The sequence below is a fragment of the Chelonoidis abingdonii genome, chromosome 4, assembly GCF_003597395.2.
Source record: "Chelonoidis abingdonii isolate Lonesome George chromosome 4, CheloAbing_2.0, whole genome shotgun sequence".
Taxonomy (NCBI): Eukaryota; Metazoa; Chordata; order Testudines; family Testudinidae; genus Chelonoidis; species Chelonoidis abingdonii.
Window position 1 is genome coordinate 130,428,886 of NC_133772.1, and position 21,065 is coordinate 130,449,950.

At 43.4% G+C, this 21,065-nt stretch overlaps 1 protein-coding gene across 4 annotated transcripts in view; it reads left to right on the forward strand.

Moving 5' to 3' along the window:
• Window positions 1–21,065, forward strand: part of WDR25 (WD repeat domain 25) — a 133,029-nt gene that overhangs the window by 72,417 nt on the left and 39,547 nt on the right. For 3 of the 4 annotated variants that reach the window (XM_032763489.2, XM_032763487.2, XM_032763488.2), the window contains exon 4: window positions 18,612–18,742. The exons of the other annotated variant lie outside the window; for it this stretch is intronic. In XM_032763489.2, coding sequence (XP_032619380.1) covers window positions 18,612–18,742 — 131 coding nt within the window. The remainder of the gene's footprint in view (window positions 1–18,611; window positions 18,743–21,065) is intronic. 4 annotated transcript variants of the gene reach the window in all.

Below are 21,065 nucleotides of genomic sequence, written 5' to 3' on the forward strand. Positions count from 1 at the left end.
ATAGCTTTGGGTGAATACCTACTTATCAGATGCATGTAGCGAATATTCCAGGGCAGTAGTATATTATGGCAAGCTAAGACAAGAAGAGGTTAGTTCAATTCAGGAGGATGAGGCCCTGTTCTTCTTCGAGTGCTTGTCATATTCATTCCAAGTAGGTGTGCGCGCGCGTGTGCAAGTTCGTCGGAAAATTTCCCTGCAACACCGGCGGTCGGCAGGCGCCCTGGCGTGGCGCCTTGGGCACCGTATATAGCCCTGCCGACCCCCGCTCCTCAGTTCTTCTGTACCGCCCGTGTCGGTCGTGGAACGTGGTGCGGCTAGTGACCTCCAATCCCTAGCGTTCAACCCGTTCTACCATAGTTCTATTAGTTAGTGTGTTGGTAGTTGTATAGTTATAAGTATAGTTGTTTAAAACGTAGTGATAGGCTGATGTACTCTCCTCGCTCCGCGGACCCGGGCTCATGCCTGCTCTCCGGTTCAAGCAGTCGGCCTGCGTTGGTCGAGACGGAGACCACGCACTCACAATTGCCATAGTGCGGGTGACAGTCTACGAGAAGTGTCCGCATCGGTGCAGAGTCTTATACCCGGAAAAAAGAGCGGGACTCCCTTAAGCAGCTTTTGGAGGAGCCCGCCTGACGTCCGCAGTGTCCGGCGGACCGACCGCACCGCAGTCCGCCACCGAAACCGCCGTCTCGGCCCGTGGCATCAGCAGGTGACTGAACGCGTACCGCCACAAGCACGCGCGGCACCATAAGTCTTCCATCTGAGCAGCCAGCCCGCGGCGCTCGCTTTCACCTCGGCCGAGAAGGCGAAGGCTCCTGCGTCGCGGCCTCCGGAACCACAGTCCGAGCCAGGGAAAGCCGTGCCGGCAGCGCACCACTATCTGCCCCGGCACTGGTGCTTCCCCGTACCGTCGAACTCCGGCCGGCAAGGGCCGTCGAGTCCGGTGCTTGAATAGCTCCCCGGCACGTGCCGTGGTCGAGGCTCACGATCCCGACTAGGCCGGGAAACCTTTCACGACGGCGCAGGACCTGATAGCGCTCACTGAGCCTTCCCTGCCTCAGCCCCCGGCACCGCCGGTGCGGGCGCTTCCCTCTATGGAAAGCCAGCGATGCTCACCTTACCATCTCGTGCGAGACCGAAACAGGCGCCGGTCACTGATCGAGATCTCGGCCACCGATCCCGCTCACACCATCGTGTCGCCATCTCGACGCGCTCGCCAGTCGCCGGCCCATCCTACTCTCGGCGCCGGTCGTACTCGCTAGGCACCGGTCAGGTCCCGATCTACAGACCGACGCTCAGCACGTCGCTCTGGCTCTCGGCACCGCTTCCGACGGAGTCCTATACCGTCGGCGCACCCGAGTCCCGGGCGACCTCGCCGGCACCGCGCTGGTCGTAGGTCCCGGTCCCGATCTCGGCACCGGTTCGACTTCGGCACGTTCCCGGCACGACCGTCACGTGGCACCAGTCCTACGTGGTTGTCTGCCCCGCCTTGGCCTTCCAGACACCCTTCCGGGTCCTCAGCGACCAGACAGCGTGCTCTATGGGATTGTGGACCCAAGATCGCGACCAGCCCAGCAGTGTGTCCTTCTGGACGCCTTGGCGTACCATCAAGCCAAGGCGATCCTTTCCCAGCCGGCGAGATCTGCTGGTGCAGCTCGAGGCAAGAGCCATCAGCGTTCCTCCTCCGGCACCATGTTGCCGAGTCACGGACCAGAGGCACCCCTCGAATCGAGTCATCCTTCTGGGATCAAACACCTGCAGGGGGAGCCCCCGTCCCCGGTCTTTCCGTCCTCCTCCTCCCCAGATGAGGCAGTGGCGGGCAACTTCGACCTCTGGCCCGGCCCCCTATTGACCTTCGGCGTCATCAAGATTTGCTCCGGAGATGGCTTTGAGCATTAACTACAAGCGAGGAGGTGCCGGAAGTTGAGGGATCCTGTAGTGGACATTCTCTCATCCGATGCACCAACGGAGGGTCGCCTTGCCCTTCATACGAACTATTCAGGCCAAAGCGGAGTCTATTTGGACAGTCCCAGCATCTATCCCTCCGACGGCCAGAGGCGTGGAAGAGAAAGTACATGGTACCCTCCAAGGGGTACGACTCTGTACACCCATCCTCCTCCGATGCTCTCTGGTCGTCCAACTCCGTGAATGAGAGGAGCGTCATGGCAACCGCCCCCGCCCCAAAATCGCGTGTGAGGCTAAACTATGGACCTGCTGGGCGTAAGATTTACTCCGCTGGGGTCTCCAGTTACGTGTGGCAAACCAACAAGCATCTGCTAGGCAGGGTATGATTTTAATACCTGGCAGACCATGGACAAGTTTACTGAACTGGTCCGGTTAGACTCCCGCCCTGAGTTCAAAAGTCTCGTGGAAGAGGGCAAAGAAATCTCAAGGACAGCCTTACAGGCTGCGCTCGACGCCGCAGACTCAGCCAGTAGAACATCGCGTCGGGCGTTACCATGAGACGGATTTCCTGGTGCAAGTGTCCGGCTTACCTCCGGAGCTGCAGCATACCATACAAGACCTCCTTTTGAAGGGCAGGCCTCTTCTCAGAGAAGACGGACCCAAGGCTGCAAAGCCTTAAAGATAACCGCATATTAATGCGCTCCCTGGCATGCAACACCGCAGACCGCGGAGGTCTTTCGGCCAGCAACCTCAGCGCCCTTATCCCCACCACGCTCCCGCAAGACTTCAACGACGGCGGGACGGGTGAACCGACGACGCCAGTCCGGTTCCCAAGGGGCAAAACAACAGGTACCGCCAAAACACCGGCGGGACCAAGCAAAACTTTTGAAGGTGCGCCAGAGAGCAGAGCACCAGTCCCTCCCGACCTCCTTCTTTTTTCCACCACCTTTCTCCCTCCGGCGTGGACCCGGATAACTTCAGACCAATGAGTCTTGCGCACGGTGGATTTGGTTACCATCTCCAGTTTATTTCGCCTCCACCCACCCACCACCCTATCTCTCTCTTAAATCATCCCAGCCAGGGCTTTGTCAAGCCTTACCTTAAAAACCTCTAAGGAAGGAGATTCCACCACCTCCGTAGGTAACCCATTCCAGTGCTTCACCATCCTCCTAGTGACAAAGTTTTTCCTAATATCCAACCTAAACCTTCCCCACTGCAACTTGAGACCATTACTCCTTGTTCTGTCATCTGAGAACAGTCTAGATCCATCCTCTTTGGAATCCCCTTTCAGGTAGTTGAAGGCAGCTATCAAATCCTCCCTCATTCTTCTCTTCTTTCTCTCTTCATTCTACCAAATCCTTATAGGTCAAATGAATTAGGATTTCATATTTGTTCTTATTTCCAATATTAAAGGCTATCAATTCTGTATGCTACTGAAAAAGTGCGATGGGTGAAATCCTGACTTTGTTGAAGTCAGAGGAGTGGGGATTTCACCCCCAAAAAACTTATGAACACCAATATTCAGTGCATTCATATTTAGTACAAAGTTCTTCTTTAGAAGGACATCTAAATTAGTCTATTTATGATGAAAAAGATTAATTATATTCTTTAGTTTATTGAAACACAATTTTGATGTTTAAAAATATTTTGAGATGGGGCAAACGATTATTGGTTATGGAGCACCCACAAAAATATGTTGACAATCCTGTAATGTCCCTCCCAGTCAAATATATTTACCAAATGCAGTACCTTTATCTCTAAAAGTTGCTGAAGTTAAACTTCTATGGTAATTTCACAGTTCAGTACTGGAGTATTATGTTACTATGGGCAAATTTAGGGTCAGATTTTAAAAAGCCGATGCCCTCTACTGGATGCAAAAATATATGCACATATGCAGTTGCATGTGCATTATCCATAAATAGGTGCAAAAATTAGTTAAATGCATGCAGAAAGCAACATAAACATCTAACTAGCTGTGTGCGCCTTGGTTTATTTGATCTCCATGTACATAAAGTGTATGTATGTTATTTTGTTCATGGACCTCTGCTGTTACTCAGTTTGGGGCTGGCTATAACAACTATGTAACACTTGAAGAGTTGCAGAACTCTCTCTCTTTCCTCTCCTTTCTATGTTTTTTCTTGTGTTCCAGCTAGCTGATTGTCCTGTCACTGAAAACGGGTGGTATCAAATGCTTCAAAGGAAGGTGTTGTTGGTTTGAGTATTGGCCTGCTAAACCCAGGGTTGTGAGAATATCTGTAATAAATAATACTAGAATAACCTGTCTGTGACTGTGGGACCTCTTAATACCAACAGGCAGTGGTCTTAAATGTGAGAGGTTAGAAGAATCCCTGAGTCTGGTATTTATATTCTAGTTCTCTAAAGAATGTCATGTGAGGTCTCTAATAAAAGCCATTGTCACTCTGGATATCAGTATCCTTGTGAAATGTAGGTATAGATACTATGTAAAGAATTATTTATATATACACTGAAAGTTATGCTCTTAACATGTGCAGCTGAGGAGCTGGTCATCAGGAAAGATGAAAAGACGTTTTTTGTTTTTTTTTGTCAAGACTCAAGATGTTTGTCCATATATATATATATATTTATATGTAAATTGAGTATTGTCTGGTTCATAATGGGCAACCAAATGCTAATGAAGAGCTGGTAGGAACTTTGGAAGAAAACTAACAGGGAGAGGTAAACAGTGGAGGAGGGTGGAACCTTATCTTGAGGAACACATCAAAAGTTTGTTCTGGTATATTTGGGGGACAAGGAAGACACCTTGTCATCCTTCACCCAGGAAGTAAATGGACAACGAGTTGCTTCATGAAAGGGGGGTCTCAGCCAGGCTTGTCTGAAAATGCTGGAGACAACTTTGGGGTGAGATACGCTTCTTTAGACTGGAGGATAACATGTTAGTTAAGTCTCTGGAAATCATGTTATGATTTTGATTTATACATATCCATTGATTTCCAGTATTGTTACTCACTATCACTTGAATCTCTGGTCTTTGATAATAAACTTATTCTTGTTTTCACTATAAATATATCTGTGTGTTTAGTAGAACTTTGTTCTAACATATAACTAATAAGCTGATACTTAGGGAACAGCAGGCTGGGTAAGTCTGTGAGTGGTCAGCGGATTAAGGGCTAGACTCTACAGGGAGTGCTTGGAACACTCAGGGGTTGATATGTGCCTATTGTGTACCTATATGGCAAGAGCGAGGATAGTGCTTGTGTTGCCAGAGGCTGATGGTTTCAGGGAGCTGACTCACAGCCAAGGCCGGTGCAACCATTTAGGCGAACTAGGTTGTTGCCTAGGGCACCAAGATTTGGGGGCACCAAAAAGTGGTGCCCCCCCCAATTTTTTTTAAATGGTTGCAGCCTCTGCTGCTGGAGGGGCTGAGCTGCCGGCAGCAGCAGCTGCCTGTCGTCGGCAGCCCAAGGTGTCCCCCGGGTCAGGGCGCCGCCGATCAGCGCGCCCCTGAGGTCAGTGCACCCCTGAGGTAGTCATTTGCGCCGCCGCTGCAGCGGGGCAGCCCAGGGCGCCCTCCGCCCCCGGGTCAGGGAGCCGCCGCCGCAGCCCGGCAGCCCAGGGCGCCCCCCCCTCTTCGGGCGTCAGGGGGCCACCGCTGCGACCCGGCAGCCCAGGGCGCCCCGGGTCAGCGAGCCGCCGCCGCAGCCAACAGCCCAAGGTGCCCCGCCCCGGGTCAGCGAGCCGCCGCCGCAGCCGGCAGCCCAGCAGCCCAGGGCGCCCCCGTCCCGGGTCAGGGAGCCACCGCCCAGCCGGCAGCCCAGGGCGCCCCGGGGTAGGGGAGCCGCCGCCGCAGCCCGGCAGCCCAGGGCGTCCTCCCCCACCTTGGGGTTGGGGAGCCGCCGCTGTGACCCGGCAGCCCAGGGCGCCCCCCCACCCAGTGTCAGGAAGCCGCCGCCGTGACCCGGCAGCCCAGGGCGTCCCCCACCCCGGGGTCAGGGAGCCGTGGCTCCGGTGGACCTGCTGCAGGCATGCCTGCGGCAGCTTCGCCGGAGCCGCGAGACCCGCGCGCGGGGCGGCGAAATGTCCAGAAACCCTAGCCCCGGTCCTGCTCACAGCAGGCACAGATAAGACATGTCACGCTAAGAGTAGATCCAGGGAGAGGTGCCTTACAACCTTCAGTACCCCTGAGGGTTATCACTTTGTCCATAAAAAAAGTTTCTGCCTAATCCCTCTAATCCCTTATTGATTGGCTCATGCCCCAAAGCACAAGAGTTTATTAGTTATGGTGATACTGTATTTCACAGTTTTAAAATTTGTTTCTAAAATTGTCTGCTGCTTTTCACATCTGAGGTTTTGCACATGCTAAAAACTCAGTTGTGTGTGTTCAAACTGTATTTGTGCATGCAAATTTAGTGTACTCACACAAATCAAAGTGACTTTACATGCCAAAACATTGATGTGGAAAATTGCAAACAGTCGTAGAAAGAATGTGTTGACATTGCTTGGAAATTTGGCTTTGTGCATCTACAAGATGCATATTTACTAACCTACTTTAGGTTTTTCTTGGGTGCCTATCACCATGTACTTCTATACTAAATTCATAGTATTGATTAAGAGTGGATTTGAGGAGTCTGTTTGTGGAAGCCCAAAGGGATAGTGGAGAAGAGAAGGAAAAGGCGAGAAAATACTACATTAACTGATGCATTTTTAATGTTATTAAAAATAATTTGAGCTCTTGAGAGGAAAGTCACTGTACAGCATACAGTAAGTGCACAGTACTATACATAGAACACTTGAAGGGAGTAGAAAGCTTTGAATTTGTTGACATAGAAATCCCATGTCCTTGCTTCAGGAAATGGAAATGACAGACATGAGGTAATGTATAGTCCAATCTTGCAGTCTTAATGCAAGCAACACTCCCTCTATATTCAATGGAAGTTTGCATGTGTAATGGCTATAGGATGGAGGATGGGGCGGGAAGGGAGGTTCAATTGATGACATGCAAAGAAAGTCAGTGCAGAGCTCACTCCTGCTTTAGTGAGGTTCAAAATAGAGCATTTGCTTCATTTTTTTAAAACTCAGTCTGTCTAAAAGTTATCTATTAGTCTGATGTCAAAATGATAGCTCTGACTTTTAGTATGTCTTTCTTTAAAATGGTCATTCTTATGCTGTAACGTAAGGGCTTGATCCCGCAAGCCCTTAAATAGGAATTTAAGATTACACATGTGAGTAGTTCCATTGACTTCTATGGGTATATTTGTGTGAGTAAAATTACCCATGTACTTAAGCTATTGCAGGATGCGGGACTAATACTGTGCTATAAGTTTTGGAACTTTTAATATTAGATCAAAAACACAACTGAGCTGCTCTATTACTTTTTGTCAGTGTTTCTTAAATGTACTTTTGTCACTTTTCCAGATTTTTCAACAATATACAAAACCTACAAAAATGGTTATATACAAAAAAGGCACTTCTGTCCTTTTTCAGGGACATATTTCAGTGAACAAATTATATTCTAGTGCAGTGAACATAAACACAGGGCCGGCTCTAGCAATTTCGCAGCCCCAAGCACGGCGACACGCCACGAGGGGCGCTCTGCCGCTCGCCAGTCCCGCGGCTCCGGTGGACCTGCCGCAGGCGTTTCTGCGGATGGTCTGCTGGTCCCGCGGCTCCGGTGGAGCTGCCGCAGGGGTTTCTGTGGAGGGTCCGATGGTCCCATGGTTCTGGTGGAGCTGCCGCAGGCGTGTCTGCGGGAGGTCCACCGAAGTCGCAGGACCAGCGGACGGTCCGCAGCCACGCCTGCAGCAGCTCCACCGGAGCTGCCTGCCGCCCTCCCAGCAACCGGCAGAGCGCCCCCTTCGGCGTGCCGCCCCAAGCACGCGTTTGACTCGCTGTGGCCTGGAGCCGGCCCTGCATAAACAATAACATTTTTCACACACACATTTACTGTAGAAAGCAGTGGAAAATATATTCTCTACAAAATCTCAAAGGTTCTTTATTGCTGTTTTTCTCTGCCCTGTTTTCGATATAATTTTTCATTAGAAAAATCCAGCTCTTCTGTTTGCTTTACTAATAATATCACATTTGTGAAACCTTTACATATTCCATGAATCAGTTAGAGAAAATGTTCCGGTTATTCAATGATTCCTTGCTGCTATCTGTTTTTCCTTCCTCCCCCAACAGTTGAGTTCATCCATAATTTACATAGATATAGCCACATATTCTATGACTGCATCAAAGATTATGTTTCCAGAAAGTTAGCAGTAAAGTTTTAAAACAAGTTTGCAGAAAGTGTATGCCTGTTCCTATGTATCACTTGTTATTTACGCCTCATACACTTTTTAAACTACTGGCCATTATTTTTAGATGTAATTGGTATGCTCAGCAAACTTTAGTAGGCTAATACTGTTTTTCTTTACATTTCTATATCTGTGTGTTTATGCATAGCTATATATATATATACATATATTAGTGAATATTTATATATTAGTACAAGTCACAAAAGGAACGCTGCAATCACATATGGAGAATTCTAGCAAAGATAACATTATTTGCATGCCATGGATACCATTCAGTCCTTCATATTGCGGCAGAGACATTGCTCCAGGATGTTCAGGAGTACTTTACTAAGTGCACTTCAAATTGCCTAGCATAGCAATTACATTACAGCTCATGAATTTTGTATACACCTCCCTGATAAGTACGTTGGGTCACTTAATACCCTGTTTTGTGCTACTAAGATTACATCTGGCTTTAAAGGAAACTGCAGATTACTTAAAGTAGTTTTTTAAATTTGATGGTTTTTTTTTTTTTACTTGTTTTATTTTATAAAGCTGTGTAGAGTCCCTCAGTAGTAATACTTTGCACTGCCAAGTGGGGGACATAGGTTTGATTTCTTGTCTTGGTGGTCCTGCTGACATAGTTTATTACTGTTTACTTTTTATTTGTGAGAGAGTCAGTTTTAGAAGTCACAGGTGATAATCCCAGCAGGGTTCATGTAGCTCTCCAACTTTATTATGAAGATAGAATATTATGCAGATTACTGTGTGAGAATCTTTCAGAAGATACCTCAAGAAACAGTGCATGATTTTTGAAAAGGTTCTCAGTGCCTTTGAGAATGAAGCCGCAAGATTTTCAATAGTAGGGTTTTGTTTAAGTGTCCTTGAGAAAAAAAAAATCCTCCCAGCCATTGTTGAGTAGTAACATTCTGCATACTGTTTATTTGTCACCTTCCACTTGAGATGTGACCACCTTTCATTGGTTTTGTATACAAAGTGTGTAAAGTGCTTTGGGAAGAAAAAGAATGAAAATATTATTTATTAACATGGAATTATTCTGAAGGGTGTGCAGCTCCTCAGCTGGAAAAATCTATACAATATATCCAATATTCAAAGTTTTAGGTTCATTTGAAAGATTAAAAAGTTTTAATAATTTAAATCCATCTGGATAGCTGGACAATAAGCCTTTGTCCACATTTAGCAGGTTTTTAAAGATGTACAGAATCTAAGACACATTACCTAGGGAGTATTTCCAAAAATGTTACACTATTCTTCAATATAGTATGACCATTTGAAATAACTCACCAGAAGCGGAATTTTCAAATGTGCTGAACTCCAGGCTAATTCTGCTCCCAGTAAAGGCAATGAGAGTTTTACCATTGATCTCAGTGGCAGCAAAGTTAGGTGAATGCAAGAGAGTTCTCTGAAAACATCCACTCAGTGTGCAGCAGCAGTCCAAAAAGCTAACAGAATGTTCGGAATCATTAGGAAAGGGATAGATGATAATACAGAAAATATCATATTGCCTCTATATACGTTCATGGTATGCCCACATCTTGAATACTGCATGCAGATCTGGTTGCTCCATCTCAAAAAAGAGATATTGGAATTGGGAAAGGTACAGAAAAGGGCAACAAAAATGATTAGGGGTATGGAACAGCTTCCGTATAAGGAGAGTAATAAGACTGGGACTTTGCAGCTTGGAAAAGAGATGACTAAGCTGGGATATGATAGAGGTCTATAAAATCATGACTGGTGGAAAGTAAATAAGAAAATGTTATTTACTCATTCTCATAACACAAAAACTAGAGGTCACCAAATGAAATTAATAATAGGTAGAGGTTTAAAACAAACAAAAGGAAGTATTTCTTCCCACAATGCACAGTCAACCTGTGGAACTCTTTGCTAGAGGATGTGAAGGCCAAGACTATAACAGCGTTAAAAAAAGAACTAGATAAGTTCATGGAGGATAGGTCCATCAATGGCTATTAGCCAGGATGGACAGGAATGGTGTCCCTAGCCTCTGTTTGCCAGAAGCTGGGAATGGGCAACGGGGTGGATACTTGATGATTACCTGTTCTGTTAATTCCCTCTGAAGTACTTGGCATTGACCACTGTTGGAATACAGAATCCTGGACCATTGATGTACCATTCGTCTGACCCAGTATGGCCATTCTTATGTTCTTATGAATACAGAATACTTTTGAAATCCCACCATAATTGGTGACATACTGTTACACTGGCAGGCACCCTCCTTTCCTTGGCCCAGTCCCTACATCAGAAGTAGAAAGACGCCAACTCTACCCTGTAAAATGGAAGTATTCTGTAAGGGCCAGTTACACTCCTTTTATGACCTCATTATTCCAGAACAGCATAAATGGGCTACAGCATATGGGAGAATGGGACATTTTGTCATGTCAGTGTGTCTGGACGGGACCAAACCATGTTTAAGAATCATGCTAGAGGCCTGCAAAGTCCTCTGTGCAAAGAGTGACAATAATCAATCATAACAGATGCAAATTAAAAGTTGTCTTGTGTCATCAATATTACTTTTTTTAATTTGTGGTTTTCATTTAAAAATAATAGAACAAAGCCCCCACTATGAGGCTATATTTTACAGGGTTGTAAAAATATGGATATAATGATGCAGTAACCAACAATAATAAAGGGACAAAATACAGAAAAACTAAAGCTAAATTAATTCTAGCAATAAGTTATATCTATGGTAAAATTGTTTAGCAAGATTTGATCCTGCTGGCATATTGACACAGTAAATATTTTGGGTGAAATCTTGGCCTCACTGAATAGATATCAAAACTCACCATTCAGAAAAACATCATCTTTGCAGGAACAAAGATCTACAATGAAGTACTTTATCAAAAAGCCTCATGTTCCCTACAGCCTCAGAATGGACTGAATCTTTGTTATACAGACAACAGGAACTTAAATACTGTGAATATATACATTCACTGGAACACGTGCATTTTCTGTTTTATGTCGCAAGCAGCTTTAATTTTCAGTTTATTAACTAAAGGGTGAAGTTACCTTAACTCCCATTGACGTCAGTGTGAGATGGGAGAGCTCTGTAGAGCTATTAAGAAATAGCACCTCACTAAATCTGGCCCTGGAAAAATTTTACTGTGTATTTTAATGTTACTAGTAGCTTAATAATTGTAAACAAAAGTGGACAAACTATTTGTGCAGAAAGTACATCTCTACCCCAATATAACGCTGTCCTCGGGAGCCAAAAAATCTTACCGCGTTATAGGTGAAACTGCGTTATACTGAACTTGCTTTGATCCTCCGGAGTGCACAGGTGCCCCCCTCCTCCTCCCCGGAGCACTGCTTTACCATGTTATATTTGAATTTGTGTTATATCGGGGCACGTTATATCAGGGTAGAGATGTATATCAATTGTTACATCTAGGGTGCTGGACTGACAGCAAATTAAATTTATGATGATCTTTCTTAGCTGTTTCTATTGTGAGTGTTGAACAGTTAATATGTTGAACATGAGTCTGTCAATATAGTTCCCTGTCAGTTGACACTGTATCCATTATTGGGTAATGGGCTTAGATGAACATATAGACTGACTGTCATATGAAGTATTGGTATGGGATATTTGAACAAAAATCAAAAGCTATAAGTAATGGAAGTAATGGCCCTTTGTGATGCTGGATGGGCATCCATGGAAATTTCTGATCATTCAAAGCAGTGGTTCTCAACCAGGGGTACACATACCCACGAGGGTATGCAGAGATCTTCCAGGGGGTACATCAACTCATCTCGACACATGCCTAGTTTTACAATAGGGTATATAAAATGGACTAGCAAAGTCAGTACAAACTAAAATTTCATATAGACAATGACTTGTTTATACTTCTCTATATAATATACACTGAATTGTAAGTATAATATTTATGTTCCAGTTGATTTATTTAAAAATTATATGGTAAAAATGAAAAAATAAGCGATTTTTCAGTAATAATGTGCTGTGAATGACACTTTGTATTTTTAGTTCTGATTTTGTAAGCATGTAGTTTTTAAGTGAAGTGAAACTTGAGGGTACACAAGACAAATCAGACTCCTGAAATGGGTACAATAGTCTGGAAAGGTTGAGAGCCACTGATTTAAAGTGCTCACAAAGTAGCACCATGAAGTACATCTCAAGAAGGTACAGTAAGCTCGAGGTGTCTGTAGTGTGACAAAGAAAAAGAAACTGCAACAAGACTAGCAAAAACCAAAGCCAAATCTAATGGGAGGGAGCAGGGATAGCAAAAAATATAATTGCATTGATGAAGTATAAAAGCTTGACTATAATAGGATGAAAATCAGGGGAAAATGGCTGCTCAGAAAGTATTCCTGAGATCAAAAAGCATGAATATTTTTCATAAAATATGAGGTCAAGTAGAGACCACATAACAGGTATACCTCTATTATGGAATACAATTTTAGTAGCATCAGTAACACTATATATTGGTTTAGGAAAGGAAAAGAATAACTACACTGAATATTTAGTTAGGTCAGAATGTAATTAGCTTGGTTGGAATTTAGCATGGTGTCACTCCCATACTCTAGCAAATAGTGCCATGGGATCTTTAATGAATACAAGTACAGTAATTCCTCACTTAATGTTGTAGTTGTGTTCCTGAAAAATGCGACTTTAAGTGAAACGATGTTAAGTGAATACAATTTCCTTATAAGAATTAATGTAAATGAGCGGGTTAGGTTCCAGGGAAATTTTTTTCACCACACACACACACACACACACACAAAGTTTTAAACAATTTAATACTGGTACACAGTGATGATTGTGAAGTTTGGTTGAGGTGGAGGAGTCAAAGGGTGTGATATTTCCCTTACTGCTAAGTGATGAACTAGCAATTGGCTGAGCCCTCAAGGGTTAACTCTCTCATTCTACAAAGCAGCAAGAATGGAGGGAAATATGCGCATTTCCCCTTTAAGTACAGTGCCCTGTTAATTAGATCAGCTTGCTGAGACCGCAGCTGCTGCTGTCGTGAGCCCTGGTGTGTCCCCCCCTGCTCTATAGAAGATGAGGTAAACGGGAACTAAGGGGGGGGACACCCTGACATTAGCCCCCCCTCTTCCTTCCCTGTCCCTGCACAGCAAGCAGGAGTCTCGGGGAGCAGCTCCAAGGGAGAGAGCAGGAGCAGCACATGGCAGTGGGGAGAGGGACAGCTGCAATTGCTTGCCTGCTGGGCAGCTGCTGTACAGGGAACAAGCCCCCACCAGCTAGCTGCAACAGGCTGCTCTTCCTGCTAGCAGTAGACAAAGCAGGCAGCTGCCAAACAACGTTAGAAGGGAGCATTACACAACTTTAAACGAGCATGTTCCCTAATTGATCAGCAATGTAAGAACAAAACAGTGTTAACCGGGACGACTTTAAGTGAGGAGTTATTGTAGTTGGGTCAGTTTTACATTTAATCTGAAAATGGTTCCTCCAATAGTTCAATGACCTAAATCCTTGCCCCTTACCATATACCTACTGTAACACTCTAACAATGCAAATGGCACTTACAGCTATAGGGACAATGATCTGGTAAACAGTGAGGTGGCAAAATTGGCAGAAAATACAAAATTACTCATGGTAGTTAAATCCAAAAAAAACTATGAAGAGTTACAATGAAATCTCACAAAACTGGGTGACTGGGCAACAAAATAGCAGACGATCGTCAGTGTTGATAAATACAAAGTAAAGCATGTTGGAAAACATAATCCCAACTATACATACAAAATGATGGGATCTAAATTAGCATGAAAGAAATCTTGGAGTCCTTGTGGATAGTTCTCTGAAAACATCGGCTCAATGGGTAATGGCAGTCAAAAAAGCTAACAGAATGTTAAGAACCATTAGGAAAGGGATAGATAATAAAACAGTAGATATCATAATGCCAGTACATAAATCCATGGTACGCCCACACCTTGAATATTGCATGCAGTTCTGGTCACTCCGTCTCAAAAAAAAGATATATTAGGGTTGGAAAAGGTGCAAAGAGAGGCAACAAAATTGATTAAGATTGTGGAACAGCTTCCATATGAGGAGAGATTATAAAGTCTGGGACTATTTCAGCTAGGAAAAAAAGATGACTAAGGAAGGATATGACATCTATAAAATCAAGAATGATGTGGAGAAAGTGCAAAAGGAAGTGTTATTTACTCCTTCACATAACACAACAACTAGGGGTCACCCAATGAAATTAATAGGCAATAGGATTAAAACAAACAAAAGGAGGTACTTCTTCACACAACACACAGGCAATCTGTGGAACTCATATACCAGAGGATATTGCAAAGGCCAGAACTGTAATGGGTTCAAAAAAAAATTAGGTAGGTTCATGGAGGATAGTTCCATTAGTGGCTACTAGCCAAGATGGTCAGGAATGCATCCCCGTGCTCTGGGTGTCCCTGGCCACTGATTTCCAGAACCTGGGAGTGGATGACAGGTGATGGATCACTCAATGATTGCCCTGTTCTGTTAATTCCCTCTGAAGCATCTGACATTGGCCACTGCTGGAAGACAGGATATTGGGCTAGATAGCCTATTGGTCTGACCCACTATGGCCATTCTTATGGAATCCTCAGATGGTTAATAGCTAGCTTTATGCCACCTTCTCCCCACTCCTGTTGGTTAAAGAGGTGGGGTGGGATAAGTAGAGGTGGTGAGCACCTGCGATGCTTCATTCTCAGCCCCTGAGGCAGTTCTTAGGGGATCACTCTAACCCAGCACAATTTAGAGTCCAATCCCCTGCTCAAAGCAGGACCAATCCCGAGACAGATTTTTGTCCCAGATCCCTATAATGGCCCCCTCAAGGATTGAACTCACAACCCTGGGTTTAGCAGGCCAATGCTCAAAGGAGAATGTAGGTTTTCTCTGTGGAAGAGAACATTACCAGAAATTGTGTCTCAGTTCAGCTAAGAAACAAATGACAAAATATCTTTGTTAGGGATCAACAAAGGAGATTAAAAAAACCCTTCTGCATTTAGTTTAACAAAAGACAATTTTTCTCCATATAAATAGTGTATTATTTTATTAATAAAAGTTGGACTTGGGAAGAATGGAAATGAACTATATATATTTTTCCCCCCTGAACTTGCTCTTTGGGATATGAGATGTGAAACCTTCATTGTAATATTATATATCTTCTTTTTATATTTTCATAGTTTTCTAAAATATAATTAACAAGATGTTGCTAGAGGACATAAAATAACTGACCACAAATGGAAAACCTATTCTTAAAATTAGAGTTAAATGTTCCAAAAACAAAAGTTAAGTTGCCTATTGTATTTATGCAAAAAGTACACAAAATTGCATATAAAATGGACCAGAATTAAATACCCCCGCACTCTTTTTGTTTATTTAGTTTCTTGTTTTAAAAATATATTTAAAAAGTGAATATTTTGCAGGCTTCCTCTTCTTGTTTAACAAAAAAGTTCATATTCAGCTTTTCCCACTCTTTAACCACTTGAGATAAATTTCTTATTTTCCTTTTTTTTTTGCTGTCTAATAATTTGTTTTGTTCTTTATATCTGACAACATTTTAGATATCTGATTTTTAAATCATTATGTATTTGTTATGGTAACAATGATCCACTGTTATTCAGCACAGTTAACCAGAGTTGTTAGCTAGCCATTTTGCTTCCCATGTGTTCGAAGGTTCTGCTCTCAAGATCCCATACTAATCAAGATCCTTGGAAGGCAGAAGGTCAAGCTGAGGGATGTAGCAGCTATTAGATGGAGATGGTGGCCTAGATGAGAGTAATCTCTTGTTACGTTGGTACTACCATTGTCCTCCTTACTTATGAGTATCTCCTCTCTTCCTTCTCCTGTCCTTGGGGAAGTTGCAGGTTTCCAGGAGGGAAAGCCACTAGGGGTGGCGTGCAACTTTGGAAGGAAGGACTGCTGGCCTGCTAACCCGCAAATCTTTCTTCCTTTATTTTTTAAAGACCTTTGTTGGATGGATGCTTTCCCTGTCAGTGTTTACAGGAGCCCTTAAAATTTTGGGTTGACAATCTGTCAGGCAACAATAAGCAACCATCCAACCCCCCCCAGTTGCAGCAGGGAGCAGCATATTTTGTTTTGTATTGTTTTGGTTTTTTCTGCTTTTCTGCTCTGGCTCTGAGTGAGCATGCATAATGAAACCTCATTCTTTTTGAGAAAGTGACTCAGAATGGCTTCTTGTAAAACCTCCTTACCATGTAAGATTGGCTAATCCAGTCAGGGAGTCAGGATCAATTCCTATGTCAAAACCAACCAGATCAGCTCCAGAGTGAAGAAAATAGTGTGAAATTTTATTACATTTTTCCTTTCAACCTAATAGCAAAGAAGTGTTCACGTTATGATTTTTATAGAACAAAAAATTGTACATTATTAAGATAATTGGTCTGAAAGTCTGATTTGCTGTACAGCTGGTGAGATGCACATTTTTAAGGTGTTCTCATCATATTTTAAGGTGAACAGGGGCCCTTGACTTACTCAGTGATCTGGAAAAGTGTGAAAACAGTGAAATGGCAAGGTCTACAGACAATACAAAACTACTCAATATAGTTAAAGCCAAAGTTGACTATGAAGAGTTACAAAGGGATCTCACAAAACTGGGTGACTGCGCAACAAAATGGCAGATGAAATTCACTGGTCATAAATGCAAAGTAATGCACATTGGAGAACATAAACCCAACTGTACATACACAATGATGGGGTCTAAATTAGCTGTTACTGCTCAAGAAAGAGATCTTGTCATCATGGAAACATCTGCTCAATGAGCAGCGGCACTCAAAAAAGCTACCAGAGTGTTCGGAATCATTAGAAAAGGGATAGATAAGAGGATGGAAAATACCATAATGTCAGTATATAAATCCATGTATGCCCACACCTTGAATACTGGGTGAAGTTCTGGTCACCCCATCTCAAAAAAGATATATTAGAATAAGAAAAAGTACAGAGAAGGGCAACAAAAATCATTGGGGTATGGAACAGGTTCCATATGAGGAGAGTAAAAAGACTGGGACTGTTCAGCTTAGAAAGAGAGACAGCTAAGGGGGGATATGATAGAGGTCTACAAAATCATGAATAGTGTGGAGAAAGTGAATAAGGAGGTGTTATTCCTTCATGTAACACAAGTTCCAGGGGTCACTCAATGAAACTTCTTTATATAATGCATAGTCAACCTGTGGAACTCCTTGCCAGGAGATGTTGTGAAGACCAAAAGTATACCTGGGTTCAAAAGAGAATTAGATAGCCAAGCTATCCTCCATGAACCTATTAGCCAAGATGGTCAGGGACAAAACCCCACTCTCTGAGTGTCCCTAAACCTCTGACTGCCAGTAGCTGGGACTGGACAGCAGTAGGTGGATCACTTGATAATTGCCCTGTTGTGTTCATTCCTTCTGAAGTATCTAATACCAGGCACCGTCAGAGAACAGGATGCTGGGTTGAATGGACCATAGTTCTGACCCAGTATGGCCATTCTTGTGTTCTTATGTTAGTGCACACCATCTAATATATTCTCGATGTATGTGGTCATTATATATTCCTGAATGCAGATACCATGTGTAATACAATAGAATATAAAATTTGAAATTGTGAAACTTGAAATGCATTTAGCTTAGGATATGTTGCTATTTCAGAATAGTATTGCAGTGAATGTACATTATCATGAATTTGATAAGTATAACAGCAATGAACTGGAGATAATACCTACACATTCATGTAGCTGAATTTCCTGTGGTATTAACATATGAATTATATAATTTGGAAGTGCTGTTTGCAAGACAGTTACTATTAAGCCACAGGATCCTTTGAAGATTACTATACACAATTAAATTTAGAGAACACGGTATCCATGGGAACTGATATTGCCTTAGAATGAGAGTATGCAAATTATTTTCTGCTGTAAGGGCAAAATTCACAAGCAAGCAAAATCCAAGAGGAAAGGTATGTGGCTGGCCAGATGGAATTCCACTCCCTGCAACATACATGCAGGCCACAGGGTTTCAACGCAGCCCCTTCTCTAGCTGCTGAAATAAGAAGCACAGCTCCTCTGCACAGGAGTACCCCTCCGTGGGATCTGCATATGTAACTCCTGCATGCCATCCTATCTGAGACCATTGTGGAACCCCCATCCACAGTGTGCAAGTGACCCAGAAGTCTCTCTGCATATCCATTCTGCCCTGTTCTTGTCTGTGCAAGGGCACTGCCCAGTAAATGGCGTAGCAGGCCAGGAGTAGGATGAATTTCACCTAAATGGAATAAAGTTAATTCAATTTTTTACAATCCCACGTGTTTATGCTACCATTTACATGTTGACTTTTGGCAGCTTACTTTTTATTTTAATATTTATTTGCTACATAAAAGTTCAGTATTCTGTTTAATTAAAGTATTATTCATGCTCAAATTTTAACCCTGTTCTCTTTTTTTTTTTTTTTCCATTTTAGGAACACAGGTATTTAGCAGCAAAAATGAATTTAGGATCAGCACATTGAAGTTTCATCTTTCTGACCCTAATATTTTTATTTGTGGAGGATTCAGCCCAGAAGTTAAAGCCTGGGATATAAGGAATTGTAAGGTAACAGATACCTGATTCATTTCTTGTTCGCCTGATTGTTTTAACTTGTCTGATATAGATGCATTCTGAAGGGTGGGGAGTATGGGTAGCTAACAGGACTTTTTTTGGAGGGGGAGGGAATAACTGGAACACTCTCTCTCTCTCAAATGTATTTTTAATTATCCACCGTAAGTTACTACCAGAACAATAGTTGAGTTCTTCTGTCATTTGAAATTTATATTCTGATGTCTCTGTTGGGTGATTCAGGCAATATTTATGTTTTCACTACCTACCCAACCAATGGTGCTCTTTCAACTCTTCCATACGCGGACTCAAAGTGTGAGACGTCATCAGGTGGGGTCAGGAGGTATTCATGGGCACCTGGACCACTGCTTGTTCTCATTTGAATTCCACCTTACAACCCAAGAGTGCTCAAGAGCATTGCAGTACAGGTATAAGCTTTTCCTTGGAGGCTGAGAATATTCCCACTTTGATGTTTCTAAGTACAAGTTCTGAAGTCCTTTGGTCACACTTAATGTCTGATCTCTTAACAGGCAGCACATTTTACAGCCCACAGTACAGAATACTGTGAAGTTCACAATAGCTGAATGATGTATTTCTGTGTCATTAGCTGACCATATTTTTTCTTTCCCGGAACTAGAGTTTCATGTTTAGAAGCTATTTTAAGTAATATGTGGAACAATGAAGAACTAAGGATTGGTAATCTTCATAGACTGATCCCAAGGCAAATCATCATAATTGTGAGACATTTTGTGCACACCTTTTTTTAGTAGTCTGACTGTAATTAAGAGATACTACTACTCTCCCACCATGTTAACATGTAGTAATCCACTTCCCAGAAATGATTAGTTTATTGTAAAAAGGGAAATTAACTGTTGTAAGGCATTTTAAAAAATAGTGTTCAGGTTGTGGGCTCAGAGGCACGCCAGGGCAAAGGAACTTGTCTACACCTGCTCCTAACAGGCACTGTTTTCAGATATGATTGTCTGTTTTGTTCTCTGAGACATAATTAGATATGTGTAGAAGTTCTTCAGTCAGGAAAGCACCCGAATAAGCAATTTTTTAAAAATACCTAATTTTAACTTGGAACATGCAGCAGTTAATCAGTGTTGAAAGTGTAAGGAGTGGCCTGGGTCGGAAATGGATATTGAGCTTCCTGTTGGAATGTTTGTTTTAAAAACTAATCTTTGCTGTTTTTTAATCAATAACAATAAACATAATCTGTAGTTTACAGTCCTATCCATGCAATAGTTTCAAAGTGGACCATCATAGTTTCTTCTCTTTCCTATTGATTTTAAAATGTAGTGTTTTGAATTAGGGAAGATTGTTTGTACTGGGTGATGTGTGAATAGTCACAACTGAATGGTGCCATCAGGAACTTCTTTCTGCCTGAGCAGTCTGAAAGTGGAAAAATCAGGGACGAGTTCTGTGTTTTTGATTGACAATGAATAGGGCTTTGTGTCTGTCATGGAGATCGCGGAAGTCACGGATTCTGTGACTTTCCGCAATCTCCGTGACTTCTGCAGCGGCCAGTGTGGCTGACCCCAGGGCTGCCCAAGCAGCTGGCCCCAGGGACAGCTACACTTGCCATTGCTGGAGCAGCTCCGCAGTCAGCCGCTTGGGCAGCTCCACAGCCAGCCGCATCGGTGTTTGGGAGGTTTTGGGCAGCTGGCGCCTGGGACCACCTGAGCAGTGGCCAGTGCGGCTGGCTCCAGGGACTGCCTGAGACGCGGTCCCGGGGCAGCAGGAGCAACGGCAGATGGGTGGCCCTGGGGGTGACCAGAGTAGCCATTGCTTGGTGGCTCCCGGCAGCTGGTGCCACTAGCCCCTGCCCCCTCCAACAGGGCTGTCCGTGACTTTTACTAAAGAACCCATGACTAAAATGTAGGCCTTAGCTATGAGCTTCCACTTGTAACATAATATCTAATGTCTAATAAATACAAATATAAGTATCATTTTTGCAAAGCCTCCAGTTACTTTTCGAAGTGTCAGTTTGCCATAAAACAGCGTGTTGATTAGACATTAATTATTAATATTTAATGCATCCTGCCCCATAACATTTGATATTTCAATACTGATTCCTTTTCACATATATTAGCTTCTTTATTATTCATGTGAGACAGTAAGCATACTCTTTTTCTTTTCTGTCTTATACTCTTATGATCATATTCAAGATTGGATAAAGTGTCCTGCCCAGTATTTCACTTTTTGTTCTATTCTAATATGTTCCATATACTCTTAAAATAAAATAGGTGGCTGGGACCTCGTCCCACCTAGTTACAAGTGTGATGCAAAGGTCCTGCAGATATGTATAGTGTTTTCA